The sequence below is a fragment of the Doryrhamphus excisus genome, chromosome 2 (genome assembly GCF_030265055.1).
Source record: "Doryrhamphus excisus isolate RoL2022-K1 chromosome 2, RoL_Dexc_1.0, whole genome shotgun sequence".
Classification (NCBI taxonomy): Eukaryota; Metazoa; Chordata; class Actinopteri; order Syngnathiformes; family Syngnathidae; genus Doryrhamphus; species Doryrhamphus excisus.
The window spans coordinates 10950716-10974556 of NC_080467.1; the positions used below are offsets into that span (position 1 = coordinate 10950716).

At 41.1% G+C, this 23841-nt stretch overlaps 2 protein-coding genes across 4 annotated transcripts; both read right to left on the bottom strand.

Moving 5' to 3' along the window:
• Positions 1-3589: 3589 nt before the first annotated feature.
• On the bottom strand, positions 3590-8248 carry otpa (orthopedia homeobox a). Of its 2 annotated transcripts, none has more exons than XM_058063927.1 (3): positions 7920-8248; positions 7201-7613; positions 3590-4555 (listed from the first exon to the last, which is right to left on the bottom strand). In XM_058063927.1, the coding sequence occupies exons 1-3, from the start codon at positions 7954-7956 to the stop codon at positions 4028-4030; spliced, it is 978 nt and encodes a 325-aa protein (XP_057919910.1). In that variant the 5' UTR covers positions 7957-8248; the 3' UTR covers positions 3590-4027. The 2 variants fall into 2 exon arrangements, with proteins under 2 accessions (XP_057919910.1, XP_057919903.1); XM_058063920.1 differs by having other exon boundaries at positions 7881-8248.
• Positions 8249-11706: 3458 nt separating this feature from the next.
• Positions 11707-17485, bottom strand: tbca (tubulin cofactor a). Of its 2 annotated transcripts, none has more exons than XM_058061982.1 (4): positions 17318-17485; positions 13558-13663; positions 12585-12671; positions 11707-12017 (listed from the first exon to the last, which is right to left on the bottom strand). In XM_058061982.1, exons 1-4 carry the CDS (start codon positions 17368-17370, stop codon positions 11937-11939), a joined length of 327 nt encoding a protein of 108 aa, XP_057917965.1. In that variant the 5' UTR covers positions 17371-17485; the 3' UTR covers positions 11707-11936. The 2 variants fall into 2 exon arrangements, with proteins under 2 accessions (XP_057917965.1, XP_057917956.1); XM_058061973.1 differs by having other exon boundaries at positions 13525-13663.
• Positions 17486-23841: the final 6356 nt, after the last annotated feature.

Here is a 23841-nt window from a genome sequence, read left to right on the forward strand (position 1 = left end):
TTTTAGGACCAACAGTGTCTGACACACACACACACACACACACACACACATATAACAGAGTGTGTGAAATACACATTGGCTGACACGCAGTCACACATCACCCTGTCCGTGTCGACTGGCGCTCCCCCCGATTGAGATGACACGCGGCGGAGGGCCCGTGACCTTCATGCTGGCTCAGATGTGCCTCTGCCACTGATTCCTGATTTAATGTTGATCCGCCGCGCTTGTCAGGGCCCGCGAGGTGCTTTCCATGCGGTAATAGAAAAGCTCAAGGGCAGTGGTGAAAAAGAGAAGGAGGAGGGTTGGCTTCGAGGAACTGTACATGTGAGGAATGTGATGGAAAGTGTAAAAAAAAAAATACATTTTTTTTTTGTGGTCTGCTCACTCACTTGCAGCCTCAGCCATCATCCTCAACCGACGTGTCGCGCTGTCGACGCACCTGCCAGCTCACCCGGCACGTCACCCGCCATCTTACCTGCCTACCTGGCCTTCGTTTCGCCTGCCTGCTCCCTCGTCGATTCACCTGCCATCTCGCCTGCCGACACACCTGTCTCTGCTCACCTTGCAGGATGTTGTTTTGTCCGCCTGCTTGCCAACTCTTTCACCCAACACATCTTGTCTGAATACCCCCCACATGCTCATTTCCCCCACTGTCTTGCCTGTTTTCTACCCACATTCTTGCCTTCCATCTCAGCCACTGTGTGTTGTGGTAGCTCATTCCGTGTTACATTTGTTGATGTAAACATTAAACTTACCTTATAAAATATAGAAGTCATGTCTATAAAAGTGGAATTCTGACAGTACTTTCAAATGTGTCCCCAACCACCTTTGCTAGGTGCTATCATGCTAACAGTTAGCATGTTAGTGCTTTTCCTAATTTACTCATGTGTCCATACAAATACAAACATGGCATGATGTATGGACTTTTCATGCTAGCATGCAAACTGTCAGCATATTAGCATTTTTGCTCATTTAGGGACGATGATTTAGGGACTTATAGGGATTTAGGGACTTATAGCACTTTCCGTACTTAGTGTTAACTTGCTTGGTGATGACATGCTAACAGTTAGCATGTTAGTGGTTTTCCTAATTTACTCATGTGTCTATACAAATACAGACATGGCATGATGTATGGACTTTTCATGCTAGCATGCTAATTGTTAGCATATTAGCATTTTAGCTCATTTAGGGACGATGATTTAGGGACTTATAGGGATTTAGGGACTTATAGCACTTTCCGTACTTAGTGATAACTTGCTAGGTGATGGCATGCTAACTGTTAGCATTTTAGCTAATTTAACGCATGGCTAAATATACACACGTGGCATGATGTTGGGTCACTATAGAACTGCCTTGGAAGTTTCAGCTTTTAGTACTTTGTTGCTATGTGCTAGTATGCTAACTGTTGGTATTTTAGCCAATTTACTCATGTCTAAATGAAAATACACACATGGCATGATGTAGGGACACTATAGAACTGCCTTGGACGTTTTGACTTTTAGTACTTTGTTGCTATGTGCTAGCATGCTAACTGTTGGTATTTTATCTAATTTACTCATGTCTAAATGAAAATACACACATGGCATGATGTAGGGACACTATAGAACTAGAATGCCTTTGGTACAGAGTTCTATCTTGCTAGGTGCTAGCACGCTAACTGTTAGCATGTTAGCATTTTAACTAATTTACTCATGTCTGAATGCAAATACTAAAATAATAATAAGAAGATTGACGCTGAGAGTACCTGCCATCCTTCAGGTGTCCTCACACCTGCAGTCTCACCTGATGACCTTTGAACATTCCACCACGTGAGGCCTGGCTCCTCCTCCTGCTGTTGATCCGCTCCTTTCATGAAAAGATCATCCATCAGAACTGCTCGTTTGCGTGGAATTAGGCCTCTGCTAAACAATGACAAACTGGGGGGTGGGGGTGGGGGTGGGGGTGTATGTGGTGTCAATCAGCCTCCGTCCTTTTTTCCGCCAAATGAATAAAAGCTTCAAATGGGATTTTCTCAGCGACGCGTCTGGGGTCAGCATCCGCACTCTCACTGTCAAATCCAATTCTACTTCTCATCAATTACATTCCCTTGCTTTTTTTTACCATTATATATTCTTTTTTTTTAATTGACTACAATTAATTTGGTACTTCTGATATGACTGTATATATTGTTTGCATTGTTATTTTTATATTTATTAGAAATATTCCACAAACTGTTTTGTGATCATTTTTATTCTCAATTTTATATTGTATTTTTTCTGTAGAATTTTTTATGATATTTTGCATACACTGATGATCATTGTTAGCATACTAAAAAAACAAGATAATACAGCCAAGATCTTATTTTTGTGATTGTATATTCATATTAGATTGTTTTATATTACTTATTCATTCATTCATTCATTTTCTACCACTTTTTCCTCACGAGGGTCGCGGTATATTACTTATTAATTTACTCTAAACTATTTTGATATTATTACTGATTACTTTTTCCATTTTTATTTTTATATTTGTATGAAATATTTCATATGGTAAGTAAGGTTTAGATAATTTTTATGATTTTTGTATTTTTTTGAAGGGTTAAAGACCACGTTTGCATACAGACAAAAACAAGGTCAAGTACTTGTATAGAAAAACAGAATCAGTACTAATGCTGATCCAAACTTTGTTAATCTGTTCCAGTGTCAAACTGTGTCCATGACAAATTAAAAAACAAACGTTATGAAGTGTACAGGTAGGCAATGTTTCTTAACTTCTTAATCATAAAGGCGTCCATAGGAGACTTGGACAGCAGGCGAGGAATGCGGATGGTGACGCTGTATACAAGGCTACTTCTTTCCAAAACATTGCAGGGTTTCAACCATCTGATGAAGAAGGCTCACATGCAAAATGTGTATTCTCTTTGCAACACACACACACACACACGCTAATGAGCGCCCCTTCATAATTCAAGATGGGGGCGGCCATGCAGGATGTTTTATTGACTGATTTCATCTCTTTGTGCGGAATAAATAGGAGGCGGACATTATTGGCTGGCTTGCGACACGCTGCGCTGCACAGCATTGTGGGAGAATGATGCACAAGCAGCAGCAGCGGCGGCGGCGGCGGCAGGGTCACTGATTGGCTATACCTCGTCAGCTTGTGACAAATGACCCAATAAGGAAGAGGTTACACGCTCCCAGCAGCCAATTAACCTGCAGGGCTGCTGAAACTAATTATTACATTTAGGATATATTATTTCATGTCTGACACAGGACAGCAAAAACATCTTTATACCCATGCTGGATTATCTATTTGGGACATATACTCTATTTGTTTTTTTTAATACAGCATATCTTTTGGGGGTTTTGTACCCCTACAGTGTATAGCATTAAATATAAGGCCCTTTTATTATGAAATATATTTGAATGTGTATAATTTATATCTTCCCAGGGTATTTTTGCTGCTGGTAGTGGTCTTTTAATGTGAATAAAATGCACCAGTAGGATGAATTTAGTGGTCAAATAACGTGAAAACCCACCAAGGTGAAACAAAGGCTCTGAAATGTAACTTTTTTTTAATTATTATTTGAATCATCTTTACATGAAATTGATATAAAGACGAAAGGAAAAAAATGGCTCAGAACATTTCCGAAAAATGTGCTCATCATAAAGACGTAAAAGTGACACCAAAATGTCCTATATGCGGATTCCAATTCATTGTCTTCTTCTCTTTTATTGTGTTCCCCTCATGAGCGAGTCAAGAAAGACAGCACTTACAGTCTTTTTCTTTCCTCCATGCTGTCAGAATGTCCACTGTGCACCACCACCATCATCATCATCATCAGTCCTGCAACAATGGAGGCAGAGCTGCGTGGAGAGAGCAAGTTAATTCGGATCAAGGTAAATAAATAACCGCCATGCCGGATGGAGGAATGAAACCGAGAGGAGTTCCCGCCTTGTCTGATTGCTCCGTCATGGGAGGTCGCAAAGGAAAAAAAAGCATAAATAAGAAATGATAATAAATACAAGATGCGGAGGTTAAGAAGCGATTAGGTGAAGCTCATGGAGACTGTGTGCTCCAGAGCTTTGCGGCGCAGCGAGGCGATGCTGGTCCCCCTCCAGACGTCACTGTCCGGGGACGTGCACAGCTGCGGCGAGCCGCCCACGTTGGTCTGCCCGGGCAGCGATGCGGGCACCATGCCGGGGAAGGTGGGCTGGTACAGGTGAGACTGCAGCCCGGAGCCGTTGGACGACATGTTGGACAACCCCATGGAGTTGGGGGGAGGCGGGCCGGCGCCCAGGCTGCACTGCGACAGGGACTGGGCCATGGACGGCTGGCGGCCCAGGGCGGGCGGCAGCTGCAGCTGAGACACGCCGGCCATTCCGGCCGTAGCCCAGCGGCCGTCGTTGGCGTGGAAGGAGCACAGGCTGTCGCCCATGGCCGCCGCTGCGGCCGCCGCCGCGGAGGGGAACTGGGGCAGGCCGTGGTGCGTCGGCAGCAGGGTTCCCGGGGCCCGGAACACGTTGGTGGTCTTCTTGCGCTTCTTCCACTTGGCACGGCGGTTCTGAAACCACACCTGGACGCACAGACGGTGCATATGTCACCTTACGTATTGGAAATGTATTTGTTATAGATAGTATAGTACATTATGGACCAAGTGCAGTGACGTTCGTGGACCGTTGTAAAAATACACATTACAAATTGAAGACCACCCAAAACATAAAAACGGCAAAAAGTATAATTTAACCATTCCAATACAAACATTCTAAATACTTACACTGAATGCATTGCATTCTCCTAACAGAGCCCATTAGCACAACATTAGTGTCACGTCATTTATTTATTCATGAAATTAATTGTTGGTTTGATCATATTTTATAGTTTTCTTTAAAAAAAACTAAGGATATAATTTATCATCGAACATAAACACGAATTTAAGGACAAACTATTCTGGTAGTTGTGTGCTAATATTAGCTTTGTTGACCTGCTAGCTTTCTTGGCACCCATGTTAATGCCTGCTTGGAATTGCTACTTAATCAAAGACCCACACTAAAACAAGTATATTATAATAAGTGTTTTTTCATTTCACTCTACACTTGACAAAAATACTACACACTTTACTATATTCCTTAAAAACAAATAATATAATTTCTCATTAAACAGAAGTACAGGTTTAATGGCAGACTATTCTGGAAGTTGTTAGCTTTGTTCGCCTGCTAGCTTTCTTGGTGCCCATGTAAATGCCTGCTTGAAATTGTTACTTAATTTAATACCTAAAACAAGTCTATTTTTATAACTAAAGTGTGTTTTGTTTCTATAGGCTGTAGGCTTTATTATACATTTTCTTCTAAAAACAAAGAATATAATTTCTCATCAAACAGAAACACAAGAAGGGCAGACTATTCTGGACGTTGTTTGAAAATGTTGGCTTTGTTCGCTTGCTAGCTTTTTTGATGCCAATGTAAATGCCTGCTTGGAATTGCTAAGAAAAGATCCACTCTAAAACAAGTCTAGTTTCATAAATAAAGTGTGTTTTTGTTTCAATCAATCTACACTTGACAAAAATACTATAGGCCTTATTATATATATAAATATATTTCTAAAAGTATATAATTTCTCATTAGACAGAAACTAGAGTTTAAAGGCAGACTATTCCGCAAGTTGTTAGCTAATGTTGGCTTTGTTCGCCTGCTAGCTTTCTGGGTGCCCATATTAATGGCTGCTTGGAATCACTACTTAATAAAACGCCCACCCTAAAACAATGTATTATAATAAACAAAGTGTGTTTTTGTGGTCAATCTACACGACGTTTTTTTTTATAACATTGTATAACATCTAACATTGTAAAGGAGTACTGAATACATGTGCTTGTAACATCAGCCATTATTGGTGTTATTTCCTTTCTGTTTCGCCAAAAATATGCCATTAAAATTGTATATTTGACATTGTGAGGTGTGAATGGTGTGGATATAAAAGGTTACAGCCCCTATGATGATAGTGATGGTGATGGAACAAACATAACAATAAATCAGCAACAGCAGAGGAGCACCGTGAAGCTCTTTATGCCCGCGCTATAAATGTCCTGAAACTATACACCCAACAGAGCTTCAATCTTGTCATATTCTGATATTAAGCTTGGAAATTCCAACTAAATTAGACGGCCGATTAGAAATGGATGTCTTTTGGTAAGCACACACAAAGTTTGGCATACAATTTTTCTAGAAAATGGTGTTTTGCCCCCAAAATAAAACACAGAGGTTTATTTTTTAAGCGAGGTCTGGTGTATACACTATCATTTGTATGGAACAAGAGATGGAAGATTATTTATGGTCACGGAAAAAGAAAAACACTGCTGACAAATGTTAATTATGTTATTTCCCGCGTGTGTGTCACATGATTTATGTGCACGTTTGTACGAGAAAGTCAGCCTCCGTAATAAAAGAGGAACAATCACTATTCTAACCCCCCCAATATAACGAAAATATAATATAATATATACATGCAGTGAAGTACACATCTCACCTCCAATTGCTTAAAAAAACAATGAAATGAAATAAACAATGTGTGACGGTTAGTCTGGGTGATATGCATCATTTCACTGATTGTCATTGAATGCACACAGAAGTGGCTATGCTATTAATAGGCCTATATACTCATAATCATCATCATAATAATAACGATGATCATGGTGATTATTGGGGTTTATTTGACTCTCTGTAGGCCCTTTAAGGGGATGATATTTTCATTTTTTTCTATGTTATATTTTGAAATAACAGTGGACATGTACAGTCAGCATGACTATATTGACTATATTGTATTTATTTGCGTATTTATTTTGCTAGACCAATTTAAATACGATTTTTTAAATGCATTTCTTTTCTTTTTAACAGGTTTATTATATGACCCAATTGTAAGAATAAAGGTTTTCTTCCAGGTAATTTTATGTTAAAATATATATGTTGATGTTTTTTTTACACACACAAACACACGATGGTGCTTTTTGTAAATATATTTTTTTCCATTTTAGATTTCCTCACAGAAACGACTTGTGAAATTTAGATTTTTTTTAAAATTTCTAATAGACCAAATATAATATTAGTATGACAACTGTATGTATACAAATAGCGAGCACTATTTTGGGGGGGGGGATAATGCTGACACCATGAGGACAATGTGGTTTTATTCGATATGAATATAAATATAGAAGTTGGAGATGCTCACCTGCACTCTGGACTCGGTGAGTCCGATCCTCAGGGCCAGCTCCTCGCGCATGAAGATGTCCGGGTAGTGGGTCTTGGCGAAGCTCCTCTCCAGCTCGTTGAGCTGAGCGGGAGTGAAGCGAGTCCGGTGTCGCTTCTGTTTCTGGGCCTGCTGCCCTCCTCCGGACTGCTGGTTGCTGCCGCTGCTGTTCTGCTGCTTCTCCTGCTCCTTGCTGCTGGTCACCTGGCCCGGGTTCGAGCCTCCTCCTCCTCCTCCGCTGGAGCTGATGTCCTCACCCGGGAGCAAAGTGGCCCCCTCCACGCCGTCATGGCCCGGGCCCAGCTCCCCGGGGTGACCCGGATCCGGTCCACCGGTGCCGAGTCTGCACTTTAAAGCCTCCCTGTGACCCAGAAGCTCCGCAGCATCCTTCATCCCTGCGCACACGAGGATCACATGATGCACATTTAGTCACATAGTGACACATTTAGTTACACTTTCAATGGAAGGAAGAAGACGAGCTGTGTCTTTAAATGCTCTTAATTCAATCCCATCACCGTGAAATCAATCAAATTATGCAGTAATATAATAATAATTGATTTTTCAATGAACAAGTCCACTCGAGTAAGCACACACATTCAGTCATTCATTCATTCATTCAGCCATTCATTCACAAGATGGAAAAAAAATGTCTCCATGCTTACAGCAGAGTTGAAGAGCCGAGTTGGGCGAGGACAACTCACCGAGGCGAGCATCCAGGAGGTCGGCGTGAGAGAGCATCGCTCACCGCTGTTACTACAGTACAGCACTACTACAGTACTACTACCAACCCCGGAAAAAAAACACACACACACAGGGGGCGAGAGGAGGGGAAAAAGCACACACGTGCACACACACGCACGCACGCGCACACCTCTCTATGCCTTCTTTAACCTATTTAGGAAATCTAGATGGGCCTAAATGAAAGCAAATTCGGTTTGTGCTTAAAAGGCGGGCTGGTTGCATTATAATGGACTTTAGAGGGACGGGGAGGCGCCTAAGCGGCACATGAAGCCTGCAGCTCCTGCACCAGACGACCAATCAGAGACGGAGACCCCCCCCCCCAACCCACCTACCTACCTACCCACCCTCCTCCTGCAGACCCACCAGCCCGAACCCATCTACACAAGATCCAGCAGTCCATTCTTTCTCATTCCTCTAATTAACTTTGATTTCTCCAGCAAATTACACCCAATAAAAGTCAGCTGATGTGTGAGAGAGCCTGAGAAGAAATGTTGGCTGCACTCATCACTCTTAAATGCTCATCAATAAAATGCCTGGATAAATACATAAAATTAAATAAAGAGACGGATTATTATATAAACAAATATTCATACATGAATAAATACTGTAGATGTATTAATAGGGTAGAAAGTTAAATTGTTAGATTAACAGATATTGACAGACTTAAAAAATGGGGTAAAACGACAAATTATTCAGATTGACAATTATTTTGTTTTTAAATAAATGGTGTGAATTTGCAATATAGGTACATAAATATATATAAAATGGATGTACAGTAATTTGATTATATGCAGAACTGACAGAATGCAGTTTTAAAAAACATTTCTCATCTGTTTGCAATGTCAAAATAATAATACTTATCACTTTTTCCACCTTATTCCTCGTTTTTGTTGCTTTGAGGCATGTGAGTAGGGTGGGATGTTTGTTTTAATAAATTAATAATACATATTTTTAAAAAAGGTGTGATAGAAATATGCTAAAATATTGGTTGGTGCAGCAGCAAATTAATTTGCCACAAAAAAAGAGCTATAATGAATAACAAACGAGCATCAATTAGGTTAGACTCAGCTTGTGTCTCCATGCATGCATGCAGTGTAGATGGACCACCGGAGGATCGGTTCTGGTCGCCTTTTGTCGTCTCCAAGCTGGCGGACACCCACAAGCTCTCCAGACGAAGAGGATGCTGATGCTGAAGACACTCCCTCATCCTGATCGCTCTATTAAAGGAAGATAAAGACGGCAGTAACCTACAATTCATTTTTTTTCCATTCTATTATTTGTACTTACTGTGTTTAATGATGCCATGTTTGAAAGCCTCTTGTGTTGAGAGGAAGGAGAAGATGATGGTGCTGAGTGATGGATGTGATGTCTTGTTTTTACGAGCATTGTCAGGCGTCCCTCCTGTCTTATTTCACCTCCAACACTCAAGAGCGGAGAAATAATAAATACCTATACACACTTTATAAAGCAGATTTTTTACTGCGCTTGTCTGAATAATAGACTTTATTTGAAATATGCATCTTCCTGCTTAACATAAGTGAATGATATCAAGGACACAATATTAGGTACACCTCCATCATATAAACGATGAACTTTGATGTATTAATGTAAGAATATGTTAGGTATTGTGCTGGTTCTTTGCACTGTATCAATATTTGGCGCCATGAGATGACCACAATATGAGAATCAGCTGGATAATGATAATGCATAATGAGAAATGGAGCATTATCATTTGAAAAGGCTTCCTGGTACAACTTTCATGAGATGAGATGGTAGAAGTGTAAGCCAGCGTAAATAACATGAATCAACAAGCAGAAGCGGACCTATAGCCACGTAGAGCACCGATGGCTGGAGGGTTCCAACCTGTGACCTGCTGGTGACCGAGCATGCCTGCTTCTCACTACATGCATGAAATAACTCCACTGGTAAATGTTCATGTTTGATTGGCTGACACTTAATACTAAGTGTAATTACTTACAAAGCAGACGCTAATAATGCTAAAGATGCTGGGTCAAGATAAAGGGGATGGGGAGCCATGATAAAGATGTTGGAGAACCATGCTAAAGAAGCTGCTGCTGATGTTGGAGATCCATGATAAGGAAGCTGCTGGTGATGCCGGAGAACCATGATAAGGAAGATGCTGCTGATGTTGGAGAACCATGATAAGGAAGATGCCGCTGATGTTGGAGAACCATGCTAAATAAGCTGCTGCTGATGCTGGAAAACCATGCTAAAGAAGATGCTGCTGATGCTGGAGAACCATGATCAAGAAGCTGTTGCTGATGTCGGAGAACCATGATAAGAAGCTGCAGCTGATGTCGGAGAACCATAAGGGAGCTGCTGGTGATGTTGGAGAACCATAAGGAAGCTGCTGCTGATGCTGGAGAACCATAAGAAAGCTGCTGCTGGAGAACCATAAGGAAGCTGCTGCTGATGTTGGAGAACCATAAATGACCTGCTGGTGATGCTGGAGAACCATAAGGAAGCTGCTGCTGATGCTGGAGAACCATAAGGAAGCTGCTGCTGATGCTGGAGAACCATAAGGAAGCTGCTGCTGATGCTGGAGAACCATAAGAAAGCTGCTGCTGGAGAACCATGATAAGGAAGCTGCTGCTGCATAGTAACCTGACTTACATTTATTCACAAGGACCATGATGCTCACTTTTGATGTACTCACGTCAACTCTTTACTATTCTACTTGTACCATGTCTAAAATCATATATTTATAATAAGAAATTAAGCTAGGATTTGAACGACTCAATATATTTACGATAATTTTTAGGAGTGGATGAGTGGATGTACCTAAAAAAAAAAACTACATTAAAAGTGACCACATTTCCATTTTCACGAATGACAACAATGTAGACTGAATGCTAATCCAATGATTGTACTCTATCGTGAAAGATACTATTGTTAAAGCCCAGGCCCAATATTAACCCATGAGCTACGGATCATGCAGGACATGTCAAAATGACTATTTATCGCTTTTTGATGTTTGGTAGTTCCTAACCCTGGTCACATGAACCCTGATGCCGCATCTCATGCCTCAATTAGCGCCACTGGATTCCCGCCCCCCCCCAGCCCCCCACGCGGATTGCATTAGGCCGTGAGCTGTCGTAAAAAAATACAATTACACCTCCAAATATAATCAGCATTGAAAAGCCTTAAAGACACGCGGCACACGGCAGCAAGGGTAGGGTGGCTGTAGCAGCGCCGTGTCTCATTAGGGCGCTAACGTCACTTTTTTGGAGGGTGGGGGTGGGTAATAATTATCCAAATGTGTAAAATACGGCTCAAGTCAAATGTAACCTTAATTTTGCCGCCAATTGAGTTCATTTATTTCTGAGTGTTCAGGAAAGACTGGCTCCACACCGTGACGGAGGAGGACATCCTTGACTCCACCCACCTTCAGAAAAAAAACAACACAAAAAGCTCACTCAAGGTATGACATGGAAAATGTCACATGGTGCATTTACATCCCTTCAATTCTGGGTATTGGATACCTCCTTGGACAAAAGTGGAGGGAATGATGAAAGTCATTTAGAGGTCATTTTACATGAGGGGCACAAACACACCAATCTGATCCAGTAGGTGGCACCATGGTGGGGGGGGGGGGGGGCGATTTTGTGTATTTGTGTGAATGTGTTCCTGCCGGGTCTCCTTGTCCTTTCCAATTACAGCCAATGGGACATGAAATGAAATGTTCAATTTTGTTTTGGATGTTTCAGAAAAGACAAAAGACAGACGTGAGTGCATCGGTCTGCAGTGTATTTGTTTGACAAAACAATAATTACAAAAAGAAAAAGAAAGGTACAGTTTCACGTAAGAAAGTTGCATTGTTTGAAGAGAGGTTTAAAAAGCGACGGACCAATCAAACTATGCTCATCATCATACAATAATAATTATTATGTGGGTGGTTCTGTATGCGGTAAGGAATGAACGTGACAAGCAAGAGCAACCTCACAGTGCTGAGAGAATCATACTTCCATCTTGACTGAGTCCAACATGTTTTTGGCTTCTTGATATTCTGCAGATTCCGCCAAATCTTCCTCCATTTCCTGCAAACACAATGATAACGGTTATTAACCAACATGGATGCCTTCATGCAGGAACATTTATTAGCCTACTGGGGTAAAAAAAAAAACAAAAGTCAGTGCTAGTTCCACTGGTCAGCAAGCAGAAGAGCCCGAGACATAGGGGTGCCGCAAGATCTGTTGAGATTTACCACTGATTTCCCAAGATTTCTTGTTCATGAGAAGAACTGTCTCGTGGGCACTAGGCCTGGGATGATAAGGAAGAAACTAATTTATCGCACAATAAATGAAAATGACCAAACAGGTAGGAAGAGGATCGCTTTCAGGTGCCATGTTTCTTCCATAGAACTAAGGCATGGACGGAGTGACCCACATAGTCGCTTTGCGAGGTAATGCAAGGTAACGTAGTGGAAATGAAATGAGCAGATTGCAGTATTTGTTTTTTTTTCTTAAAAGTAATGTTAAAACCTGGCCTCATGTGGTTCTTGTAGACCCAATCCTGTGTACTGTCTCGTGACACCCCGACCAAGATGTGTCCCAGCCGCCATTACGTCCCAGTGCAGCATACGGAAGGTGAGATGTTTAACTCACCAGTAGCTGCTGCAGGTCGCCGTATGCGTTGGTCAGGCGGCGCCGGCTGTCTGGTATCATCATGATGGTCTCCTGCAAGCCCTCCATCTGGAAGCACATCATCCTGTTGACACCACTGACACCAATTAGATAAGGTGGCCTCCATGCGGGGCTGGTGGGGACCAAAGTCAACTCAACTAGTTCCGTTAGCGGTGTCGCTTGCTACGATGGTGACCAAAACAGTGAAAATAACATACCAACACCACTACCACCATTGCCCCTACAGACCCAGGACCAAGCGCGAGGAGGTGAGCCGGGCTAAGCGGCGCCGAGCCACAACAGAGAAAAGTCACGGCGCCCTCTGGCTGCGGTGGAATGATCCCATCAGCGCGGGATAAAGACGACACTTAAGAGAGCGTATTGATTCCATTAAAACAAAAACCTCTAATCCATCCTGCCTCAGACGCATCATCTCCAAACCATAATCCATCTGGCCTCCCCATCTCGCCATTAACGCTAGCCAAGCGTGCAGCTCTGCTCGGGCCCCGGCCCGGGGACGCTGCGCTGTGAATGAACAAACAAAACACACTCACTATGAATTTTAATGCTCACGGTAAACATGGCAGCCGGGGGCGCCATGGAGGCACATTAAAAGACAAAATCAACTACTGGCGTCGTCAGTGTGGAGGATGGAGATGACCTGACACCAGAAGAAGAGTGTGAACACCATCCATTAGCGTCGGCGTGCTAATGGGGCCAAATGTTTGACATGCTAACAACAAGCTAGGCACTGCTGTCACATGTCCTGCTGGTGTCTCGTGGAGACGCTTTGATTGGATGAGGGACAGACAGGAGTGACGTCCTGTCAGACAGATTCCTTGTGGTAGTGTTGAGGGTTACACACCAACGGGGCTCATGTAAGGAACATGCGCCACGACTCTTAATGGCGTCTACAACATACGTGCTGCTTGATGAGGTGGCGTGCACAACATACGTGCTGCTTGATGAGGTAACTGTCGGCCGCTTCTGCTTTCAGCTGCTCGATCTTCTCCTCCTGCTGCTTGGCCTCCGTTCTATACGACTCCTCCTCTTTGGCCAGCCTGCACACGAGAGATGAAACCACGTCACACAGTTGATATTAATTGGACACTACTTAAAAAAATACATATACATTGTATCATAACTCTGCTCCTCAACATTCATCATATACACATCCAGTGGTATATTACGTCTGTTCATCAATAGAGAGTAACAACTATGACAAATAATGAATAAATGATCACTGTTTCATGGTTAAATACATCATATTAGTCATAAAATGCACATTTAAGCTAATTGTACATATTCCTGTCCTAAATTAAGCATTTTCAAGCATAAAATGGCTAAACGAACCAACTAAATAAACCTAATTACAAACACAAGGCAGGAGAAGCATTGTAATTGTGACAGTAGTATTCTACATTGGCCACTAGGTGTCAGCCTTCAGTGAGACGGGCACTAAACTCCTCACTTTAGGTTCCCTCAGGGACACGTTTACCGTTTTATTTACTGTTATTGTGTCTACAATATTGGGAACCAGCACACACTGGTTACTTACACAGAGCCCAAGAATTGCGTCTACCGCCACGCAAAAAGAAACAAATAAAGTTTAAAAACATGTCATGTTTGAAAATCTCCACTCTAGTTTTGCCTCAAGGCTAATTATGCAAATTGGATGTCGTCGCGCAACCCGTCAGTACAGATAGATCACAGTCCTGTGAGAGGCAGTGAACTTTGACCCCCTCCCTCATTCTGAAGTGTTGAACCCTTTCTCTGTGGTGAGAAGCATCTTCAAGCTGAGCAAAGATACACACACGCACACACAATTAATTGATCATCAATTTAGCCCCTAATTTGGAGCAAGTCAGGTGGTAAATGGGCCTCTTTCCTTGATTGTTAGTGAAAATGGTCTTGAGCACATTGATCTATTTTGATTATTTATCAATTACGGGCCAAATGGAAGTAAATCTATGAAACACATGCCCGCCCTGATTGGCATAATGGAGTTTGAAAATATGATTCCCAACTAATGGTCTTTTTCCGTCGGAGTGACAACACAAATGTCTTTTTTTTTTTCTCTTCTTCGTGAAATCAGCAGTGAGTGATTCGGCATTAATCAGTCACATTAGCTCCTCGCTTAGCCACGCTAGCCGGCGCCACTCTGTCATATTTTGCGTCAATTACGCCTCGTCCTAATACGCTTCCATCAGGGCGCTTCTTAGCAGGCGCCGTATGCAGGCGGAGCGAACAGTCTCACCCCAAAAAACAGCGGGGGGGGGGGTTGGGGTCTAAGATGGAGGAAAGAAAGCTTGAATAATTTGAATACAACTGAAGGACAGTCTAATAACAAAATGTCCATTCCTGCCCCTTTTTCCAGTGCTGATGTTAATTTCTTATTTCTCACGGAGTAGGGGAGCCGGGGTCGCGGCTGCTTTTAAATAGACCTGCCACCCCTGGCGTAATGGAAAAGGCAGCTCGGTGGAAAATAGGAAAGGGAAAAAAAAAAAGGGAATTAAAGCCGGCCGATGCCACATAGTCAGCCGCCTTCTCCTGCACTGTATTTTTGAGGCGGCGTGTCGTCGCGAGCACTGGGAGCCGAATGACAAAGGCAAATTACTCTTGTCATTTTATTAAGGGCATCCGCCTCGCCGGGGTGAGCAAGCTGCGCACGGAATAGGCCCCGGCTATGCTCCGGAATCGAGTAAGGACAGGAAGGAGGAGATGACACTGTGAGAGAGCATACGTATAAACACACACACACACACACACAACCGCAATATCTGAAGGGCTGGTAGGTCGTACATTTTGGAAAACATGTACGATACATCTCATATATCGCGCAAAACCACAGACGTCTGTGGGAAACCTTGTGCACTTTTCAAACATTGCAGTAGTGGCATTTCAGGTGGCTGATGAGGGAATTGGAAACTGAATATTTTGTTTCCAAGTGCGCGCAGGGGAAGTTATGACACAAGCAGGAGAAAAAAAGGGGGGCTTGATTTGCTCACCTGCACAGTACGTGTAATCTTGCCTCATTGGAGTGTTTTTTTGAATTATTGGAGCTATCATTGGACCTTGGTGGTTCTATTCCATTTCTCAAAGCTGCACTATTGACCTGAGATGCAACATCAGCCTCACAAACCCTGCATCGTTTGAAAAATTGGACTATTTGAACAGTATTTTCCCCACTATGGATGTGTTGTGACATTGTCCTCAAAGGGAACTCCGCCCCACACACCCCGGCCTCCATCATTACCACCTCAGGGAACGTGCATTAGCAATGTGACCCTCATCAAATCCCAATCAATAGTACATTACGCAGACGCCATCGGCAGGTAGAGAGTCCGAGCGTCGCCGGATCGAAGCGAGCTACCGCGCTATGAGCTCATTTTTAAAAATATCTGCACTCGTCCATTAGGACACTAAGGACTTGATGAGCTCGGGAGGGCACTATCGGTCTACAGCTGCGTCCTTCACGAAGAGAATAAACTTTGGTACACAAGGAATCTGGAGCCAACATTCAAACGTACTTCCTTATATCCTGCCTCTTAGGCTGACATGAACTTTTTGCAAAGTTTAGCTAAAAATGTTAGCCATCATTGAATGTATAGCCTATTATAACCACATGAATGTAAATTGTTTGTCCATTCTGAGACTGCTTTTGTGTGTGTGTGTGTGTGTGTGTGTGCAGGTGAATACCAACAGCCTGAATGCAACTTACTTTATTCTGGCAAAACAAAAATTTAAGACCATTGAATGCAGTTTAATTCATATGTATGCATTTCTTTTGTACAATCTGTTCTTTTAAACTCTATTGGTAACATATGACAGCTGGGGGTCATGTTCTTACATTTATTGAGTTCAAAAAGTGTGTTATAATAGTATATAATAATATATCAGAAATACTACACTGTTACTTCCATCAGCTAATACATTTAAAACAAATGATACATTTGACAAAACGTAATTGATATGTTCTTTTAAATTAGTAAGGTAATATATGTTAGCCAGGGGTTGTGTTTGTATATTTAAACTTTTTTATTGAGAGGATCTTCTCCAGGTACTCCTGCTTCCCCCCACAGTCCCAAAATATGCATGTTAGGTTAATTCAGGGCTTGTCAGATAGAAATTCACTGAAAGTTCACCGGGAAAGGTTGTTGTACATATTAGGCATCCCTAACTGTACAGTACACTGGTTTGACATTATTCAGCCTAAAACAGGTTCTAATGTAACCAAGAACTTAACCAAGCATAACCTACAAAAATAACCGACAAAATAAAGGCCAACCCCTAAAGTTGTAGACTGAAGTTTGACAGCCACTTTCACGGGGACAGAAAGTGTAGCTTGTCATTAGCTACACGGAAGCTAGCTAGAAAACAATCAACGCTCAGTGCAATCTTTTGTAATAAAATTATATATTATGCAATAGTGCTGCCATGACAAATGTAATAAGAATGCGTTTCATTGTTGCAATCATCGAGAAATACCGGTGTTAGTTCTCAAACGACGCTTAGTCATTGTATTAGCCGGCTCAAGGCCTCGATTAAGCACCCGACTAACGTACAGCCATTAAGCCGGAACACTATCGCAATTTCGGTTTAGGTCTGTGGCCGAGCCCTCCCGTGAGCTCAGCTAAGCTAACATGCTAGCCAGCGAACTTGGCGCCACATTTACCAACAACACGTTTAGTATTCGTCCTGTGCAATACACTTACCTCTTCAGAACGCCGGTTTTGATCTTAATTTGTCGTATTCTTGGGTCAGCCATGATTGTAGAGGGCGAGTTGTTGGTTCCCCGTTGCTAACTAGCTAGCAGCACCAGCGATGTTAGTGTGCGTGCAGAGTGAAGGCAGTCAAGACGAGCTGATCGCAGAGCTATCGATATAACAGGGCAGCTCAGTTGAGAGAAGAATACTCGGCGCTCCATCGGGAAAAAAAAACTAATTTAATGCATGCTTCAAAATGCAAATCATTACATGTCTTGTTGACTTTTAAATATGTAACTAATTTGCCTCCAGTTAGTTTTTTTGTTTCACTAACTATGAAACTAATAAATACTTTAATGAAGGGTTCAGCATTATGCCTTCAACTCATTTTATCAGTGTGTCATCTCAGAAAAGTAATTGACAAGGTTCATAAACCGTTGTACATCTCGTATTGATTGTGTGATGCATGAAAATAAAAGAAAAAAATATCAATTTCATAGTATTTTATATGACTTTACATGGCTCCTGTATAGTCACAACTATACATTACACTGTCATTTATATTTCAATCAGGTATTCATTGCACACCACCATGCGCACCTTGTATAGTGGATAATCACAAAACAGACATAAATAAAAATATAAAAATATTTTTTAAAAATTACAAAATGCAGTTTATGCATCCCACTCTTGGTTTGTGGAGGATTCTAAATTTGCACACAACACTGCATGTTAGATATGAATTTAATATTAGAGCTATAGTATTTAAATTAAAATAAATTCAAAATCAGACACAATGAAAGCAACACTGTTAGTCCTGCATGATTTGTCATTTATTGCTACGAAAAAGTAAAAAAATCAGAATAAAGAGATGACTAATTACCATTTGGCTATGTGTAGTCTGCCAATCTTATTTTAGGGAAAAAAATTTAGAAAAAAAGTGCGGCCTGTGGGCCACGTTGACCTTCTGCATATTGTACAAATTTCCCCCACATCCCAAAAACATGCTAGACTCAAAATTGTCCATAGGTATGAATGTGAGTGTGAATGGTTGTTTGTCTATATGTGCCCTGTGATTGGCTGGCCACCAGTCCAGGGTGTACCCCGCCTCTCGCCAGAAGACAGCTGGGATAGGCTCCAGCATATCCGCGACCCCAGTGAGTGGTCTGTATGCGGACCCCTCACTGGAAAAAAAGTTTGGTGTGGGCTGATGGGAAATGTCCCATTAAAGCCAGTAAGTTTTACCTGAGCAGGAATTAACCCCAGCTTGCACCTTGGCGTGATGGACTGCTACGTGCGGCCGGGTGGCCGTTGATTATCGGTGTTTTCCCACTTTTCCAGACTAATAAGTGGCGCTATCAAGCATTTGGAGGCTCCATGCGGCCTGCTGTACTTAATTGATATTGAGCGGTAAAGAAGAGGGGGCAAGGATGGAGGAGGGGGAGGGGCGGCATGCTGCTGGCTAATTTGCAGTTTAATCAGCGTTTGTAATGAGAGCTGCTGATTAGCGTGGGGTGGAAATAAAAGAGAATTACAAGGAACGTCTGTCAGAGTCCGGTGATAATTCACCGCTAATTGTCATGATTAGAGCCAACTGGATGACTTTGGGATATTCTAAAGCCTCCCCCTGATCTTTATCTGTATTTATATGTGTGTGTGTCCCTTGGTTGGGTTCAAGCAAGCGCCCGGCGGAGGGGGGTTGGCCAGGGTTCGAAGGGAGCGCACAGCAGAACGAGGCCGAATCAAATAGGTTTGATTTTCAAAGAAAACAGCTAATTTAGAGGTGGGGTGGAGGGGAACGTGGGGCAGGGAGGATGCCAGACGTGTTCCACGACACGTGCACGCCTCGGCCACCTCCTGAATAGCAAATGTGAAATTAGCGAGGAATGTGTGCATGAAGGCCCTGGCTCAATTAGCAGGAGGACGGACCGATGGATGGGGGTGTGGGGGGGAGGGGAGGGGGGGATGCCCGACGGAGATTCCAACCCTGATCTTCCAGATCTCCTGACTCCTAATTAACCACTATCCACCGTGCGGCACAAAACTTGTCCAAGAAGTGGCAATAGTACCTGAAAAAATGAGATGATATCACGAAAACAAAATTGTAACATTAGAAAAATAAGCTTGTAACGTTACAACAAAAAAGCCAAAAATAAAAAGTTCAACAGATTAAAGTCATAAAGTTATGAGAAAAAAATTGTACAAGAAGTGGCAATATTACCTGAAAAAATGGGATAATAGTACAAGATAAAAATTGTAATGCAAGAAGAATAAAGTCGTAATATTACAAGAAAAAAGTTGAGAGAAAAAAAACCGCAAAGTTACGAGATGAAAGTCGTAAAATTAAAAATCAGGAATTGTAAAGTTACATGACATTTGAAGAACAATGGGATAATATTGAGAAGAAAAAATGTAACGCAAGAAGAATAAAGTCGTAACGTTACAACAAAAAAGTTGAGAGGAAAAAAAAACAAAGTTACGAGATGAAAGTCGTAAAATTAAAAAACAAAAATTGTAAAGTTACAAGACATTCGAAGAACAATGGGATCATATTCAAAGGAAAAAAATGTAACATTAAGAAGAATAAAGTCGTAACGTTACAACAAAAAAGTTGAGAGAAAAACATAAACTTATGAGATTATATTACGAGACAAAAATTGTAAAGTTACAAGAAGTGGTAACGTTTCAAGACAAATGGGATAATATTACCAAAAAATATATATAATTTTACAAAAATAAGGTCGTAACGTTACAAGTACGTCTCGAGAAAAACGTAAACTTAAAAGTTTATGAGAAGGTGACAATATTACCCGACAAATGTGATAATATTAAGAAAAAAATATGAACGTTACGTAACATTACAACAAAAAAAGCTGAGATAACTAGGTAAAGTTACGAGATTAATGTCTTAAAATGATGACACAAAAATTGGCACGTTACAAGATGGAAAATGGGGATAATATTTAGAGGAAAAAATTGAACATTACAAGAATAAGTCGTAACGGTACAACAAAAAAGTTGAGAGAAAAACGTAAAGTTGAAAAATGACAAACATTATGCAAGAAGTGGTAACATGACCTGAAAAGTGGGATCATATTACGAGAACAAAAAAGGAAAAAAAATGTGACACAGATCCAGTGGTAACATTAGTTGGAGGATAAAAGTGGTAAGATCATGAGATAGTCAAGTTAGAAGAAACGCCAATATTCGAATATTTTTTCACACACAGACACTTTTTTCTTATTGGCTGGTTTAATTGTGTTTTTCTAAGAGGCTAAAGCCCCCCGGTGGGCCACACTTTAGACACCCCGCCCCTCTCCCTCCCATCCGGCGGGCCTCCATGGTCATGGCTGACAAGTCATGAAGGATTAAAGCAGATTTTTCTGTGTGATTTTAATGGAGTTGCACACTTTCCCCAGCATGGGCGCATCCATCATGGGTTGTTTGTGCAGCGGTTGCTATGGTTGCTATGGTAACAAGGCCTGATGCCGTAGTGCAAAGTGAAGGAGAGGACAAATCCATTATGAAACCACCAACCGACCAGTCCGCTGATTGATGATATGCTAAAAAAAAAAACAACGCCTGAGTTTAAAAATACAAACAAACAAACATGTCAAGCATTGATTTCCTGCATGGAAGCTGTTGCTAGGCAACCATGCTGCCATGCCACATTATGAGAATACGCTGCAAACGTTTCATGATTTATTTGCACTTTATTTGCTGATTAGAAGCCAAAGCAGCTCTCTACAATCTTCATTTTTCTCATTTCATGCGGTACTGAATTTGAGGTTTTTATTAGCTATAATCAGCTCAATTATTTTGAAAAATAATGATTTATTCATAACCCTAACCTCTCATATTCAATCTTAATATTCAATATTAAACTTTAAAAATATAAAATGTATAATTAAATACAATACAAATAAATACACCACAATAAAATGAAATGAAATAAAGTTCAATACGTTACAATAAAACAAAGTACAGTAAAGTAAAATAAAAAAGAACTGTAAAAAGAACATAATGAAGTACAATAAAATGCAAAAATACGGTCTAAATTTATTCCTAATAATTCATATAAATGTAATTCATTAATTCTAATAATATAATTTATTCCAACGTTATAATATAAAACTATATGGCTGTTATCAGATTATGAAATTATTATTCATTATCAACATTCATTAGATTAATTAGATTAATTAAGAAATGAAATACACTGACTGTGTGATGAGTTGATTAGTTTTTAAATGACATTTGAAATAAAATGTCACTTTTTGAATAACATACATTCATATTCTCTCTCTTTGAAAATATGCTTTTAATTACAGAAAAAGTAAGGATTTTGGTAGAATATTCTTAAAAAGCCACTTAAAGGTTAACTTTTGAGCATGTAGAAAGCACATATTGGTCACACGCCGATGCAGGTGGAGTCTATCATCTCTCTCTCTTCTAAGGGGGAGGGGGGGTGGAGGGGGGGGTAGTCTAAAAGCCCCCCCCCGGTTAAATACGCCGGAGTGTTTGAGCCTTTTGCCCTCTGCGTAAAATGAAGCTATCACATCTCCGGCGGCGTCCCCGTGTTTTATGAAGGGCCCCTGACAAATAGGGCCGCCCCGCCACGCTCGGGCGGCCGCCTTCATTCCGCACTTGGCTTGTTTACACAGCGCCAGGACCATTTCCACGGATTAAACAAATCACCGCCCGAGGGGGACATCCATAATCCGCTAACGGGTCACCAGCGAGACAGTTATAAATGGCCGTGTCTGGTATTAGGACTGGAATGGATGTCCACGCATGACCTTCCCTCTCCCAGGGAGGAGGAGGAGGCTTTCTTTGCTCCCCACAATGTGTCATTTACCTGCGAGCGTAATGACTCATCTTAACGCTAAAACACAAAAACACTCGGCCTTTCACAAGCTAGCTTCCACCCGCCAGTCAAGTCTAATCAGCTTCATGGAGGCGTTAACAAGCGCTCCGTTCTCCGCATTACAAACGTGAAATTACATTCCAAAGAAGCGCAAACCCCCGGCGCTGTGAGAATTTGTCCTATCTGCCACAAATATTCACAATTAGCGGCGCCAATTATCCCATCCTTTCAGCCATCCGGGCCCGAGCGGCCCCTTGTGGCGCTATTTTGCCGATTTACATAACGAGGAGATTGCTGTGTTCATTGCTTTTTGAAGAATGACGTGAATTTGATGGCCCTGAGAGCTCCGTGGGCCGCACAGGGACGTGGACGCAGCTTTGATGCCAAATGAGGGAGATTCAGCGATAAAATGGACACATGGATCGTTTCCCATTTCCCTTTTTTCACTGTGTCAGCAAATCATCCGAGGTTCATTCTCTCACACAAACTTGAAAGACAAAAACCTTTCTTTTCACACATATTAGGACAACACTGGTGACCTTGCAGGAATCAAGTCGGAAAATTCCGAAACTTCGATAAGTCGTAGTACAACTTTGCCAAAATCACCAGATTAAGTTCAATAAAGTCTCAATTATCCAATTAAAAATGGTCCTCTTTGGAGAAAAACATACAAGTATCAGATAAAATCATACAATTATGAGACAAAATTTACAAGAAGTGGTAATATTAGCTGAAAATGGGATTACATTACGAGAAAAAAATGACAGTTGTAACGTTACAATAACAAAAAGTTGAGAGAAAAGAGAAAAACATACCAGATCAAAGTCCTAAAATTATGAGCCAAATATTGTAGTAGTGGTAGAGTTACCTAAAAAATGGGCTAATATTATGAGAAAAAAAATGTAATGTTAGTTTGTAAGTCGTAACGTTGCAAAAAAAAAAGTAGAGAGAAAAACGTCCAGTTCCAAAATTGAAGTCCTAAAATTATAAGGCAAAAGTTGTACAAGAAGTGGTAAAATTACCTAAAAAATGCTATAATATTACAAGAAAAAAATGTAATGTTACAAAAATGAGGTCTAACGTTGCAAAAAAAAAAGTTAAGAGAAAAACGTCCAATTCCAAAATTGAAGTCCTAAAATTATGAGGCAAAAGTTGTACATGAAGTGGTAAAATTACCTAAAAAAAATGCTATAATATTACAAGCAAAAAATGTTACAAAAATGAGGTCTAACGTTGCAAAAAAAAAGTTGAGAGAAAAACGTTCAGTTCCAAGATTGAAGTCCTAAAATTACGAGGCAAAAGTTGTACAAAAAGTGGTAACATTAACATTAGTTGTAATATTACAACAACAAAAAGTCGAGAGAAAAATTGAAAATTAAGCGATTAAAGACGTAAAATTGCAAAGTTAAAAGAAGTGGTACCATTACAAATAATGCGATAATCTTCCAAGAAAACAACATCATCACAAATCCTAATTTCTTCCTGTCCTTCTTACCAAATTACAATTACATCTCAAAAAGACGTATGATTATTGTTATTACGTCTAATAAATGTCTTCTTTATATTGGTGTGGTGCTCCACATCCGTGGTCATGTGACACACCCTATTGCGAGTGGAACGTAAAGGCTCTAGGGGGCGGGGTCAGCGTGGACGCCAACCGCGGGTG

Excerpts from the sequence above, each read along its gene's own strand:
- otpa (XM_058063920.1), bottom strand. The coding sequence starts at position 7,956 with ATGCTCTCTCACGCCGACCTCCTGGATGCTCGCCTCGGTGAGTTGTCC. Across the intron at positions 7,614-7,880 it reads CTCGGCTCTTCAACTCTGCT|GGATGAAGGATGCTGCGGAG; the intron begins GTAAGCATGGAG and ends TCGTGTGCGCAG. Across the intron at positions 4,556-7,200 it reads TCACCGAGTCCAGAGTGCAG|GTGTGGTTTCAGAACCGCCG; the intron begins GTGAGCATCTCC and ends CTGTGCGTCCAG.
- tbca (XM_058061973.1), bottom strand. The coding sequence starts at position 17,370 with ATGGCTGACCCAAGAATACGACAAATTAAGATCAAAACCGGCGTTCTG. Across the intron at positions 13,664-17,317 it reads AAAACCGGCGTTCTGAAGAG|GCTGGCCAAAGAGGAGGAGT; the intron begins GTAAGTGTATTG and ends TCTCGTGTGCAG. Across the intron at positions 12,672-13,524 it reads GCCACCTCATCAAGCAGCAC|ATGGAGGGCTTGCAGGAGAC; the intron begins GTATGTTGTAGA and ends ATGTGCTTCCAG.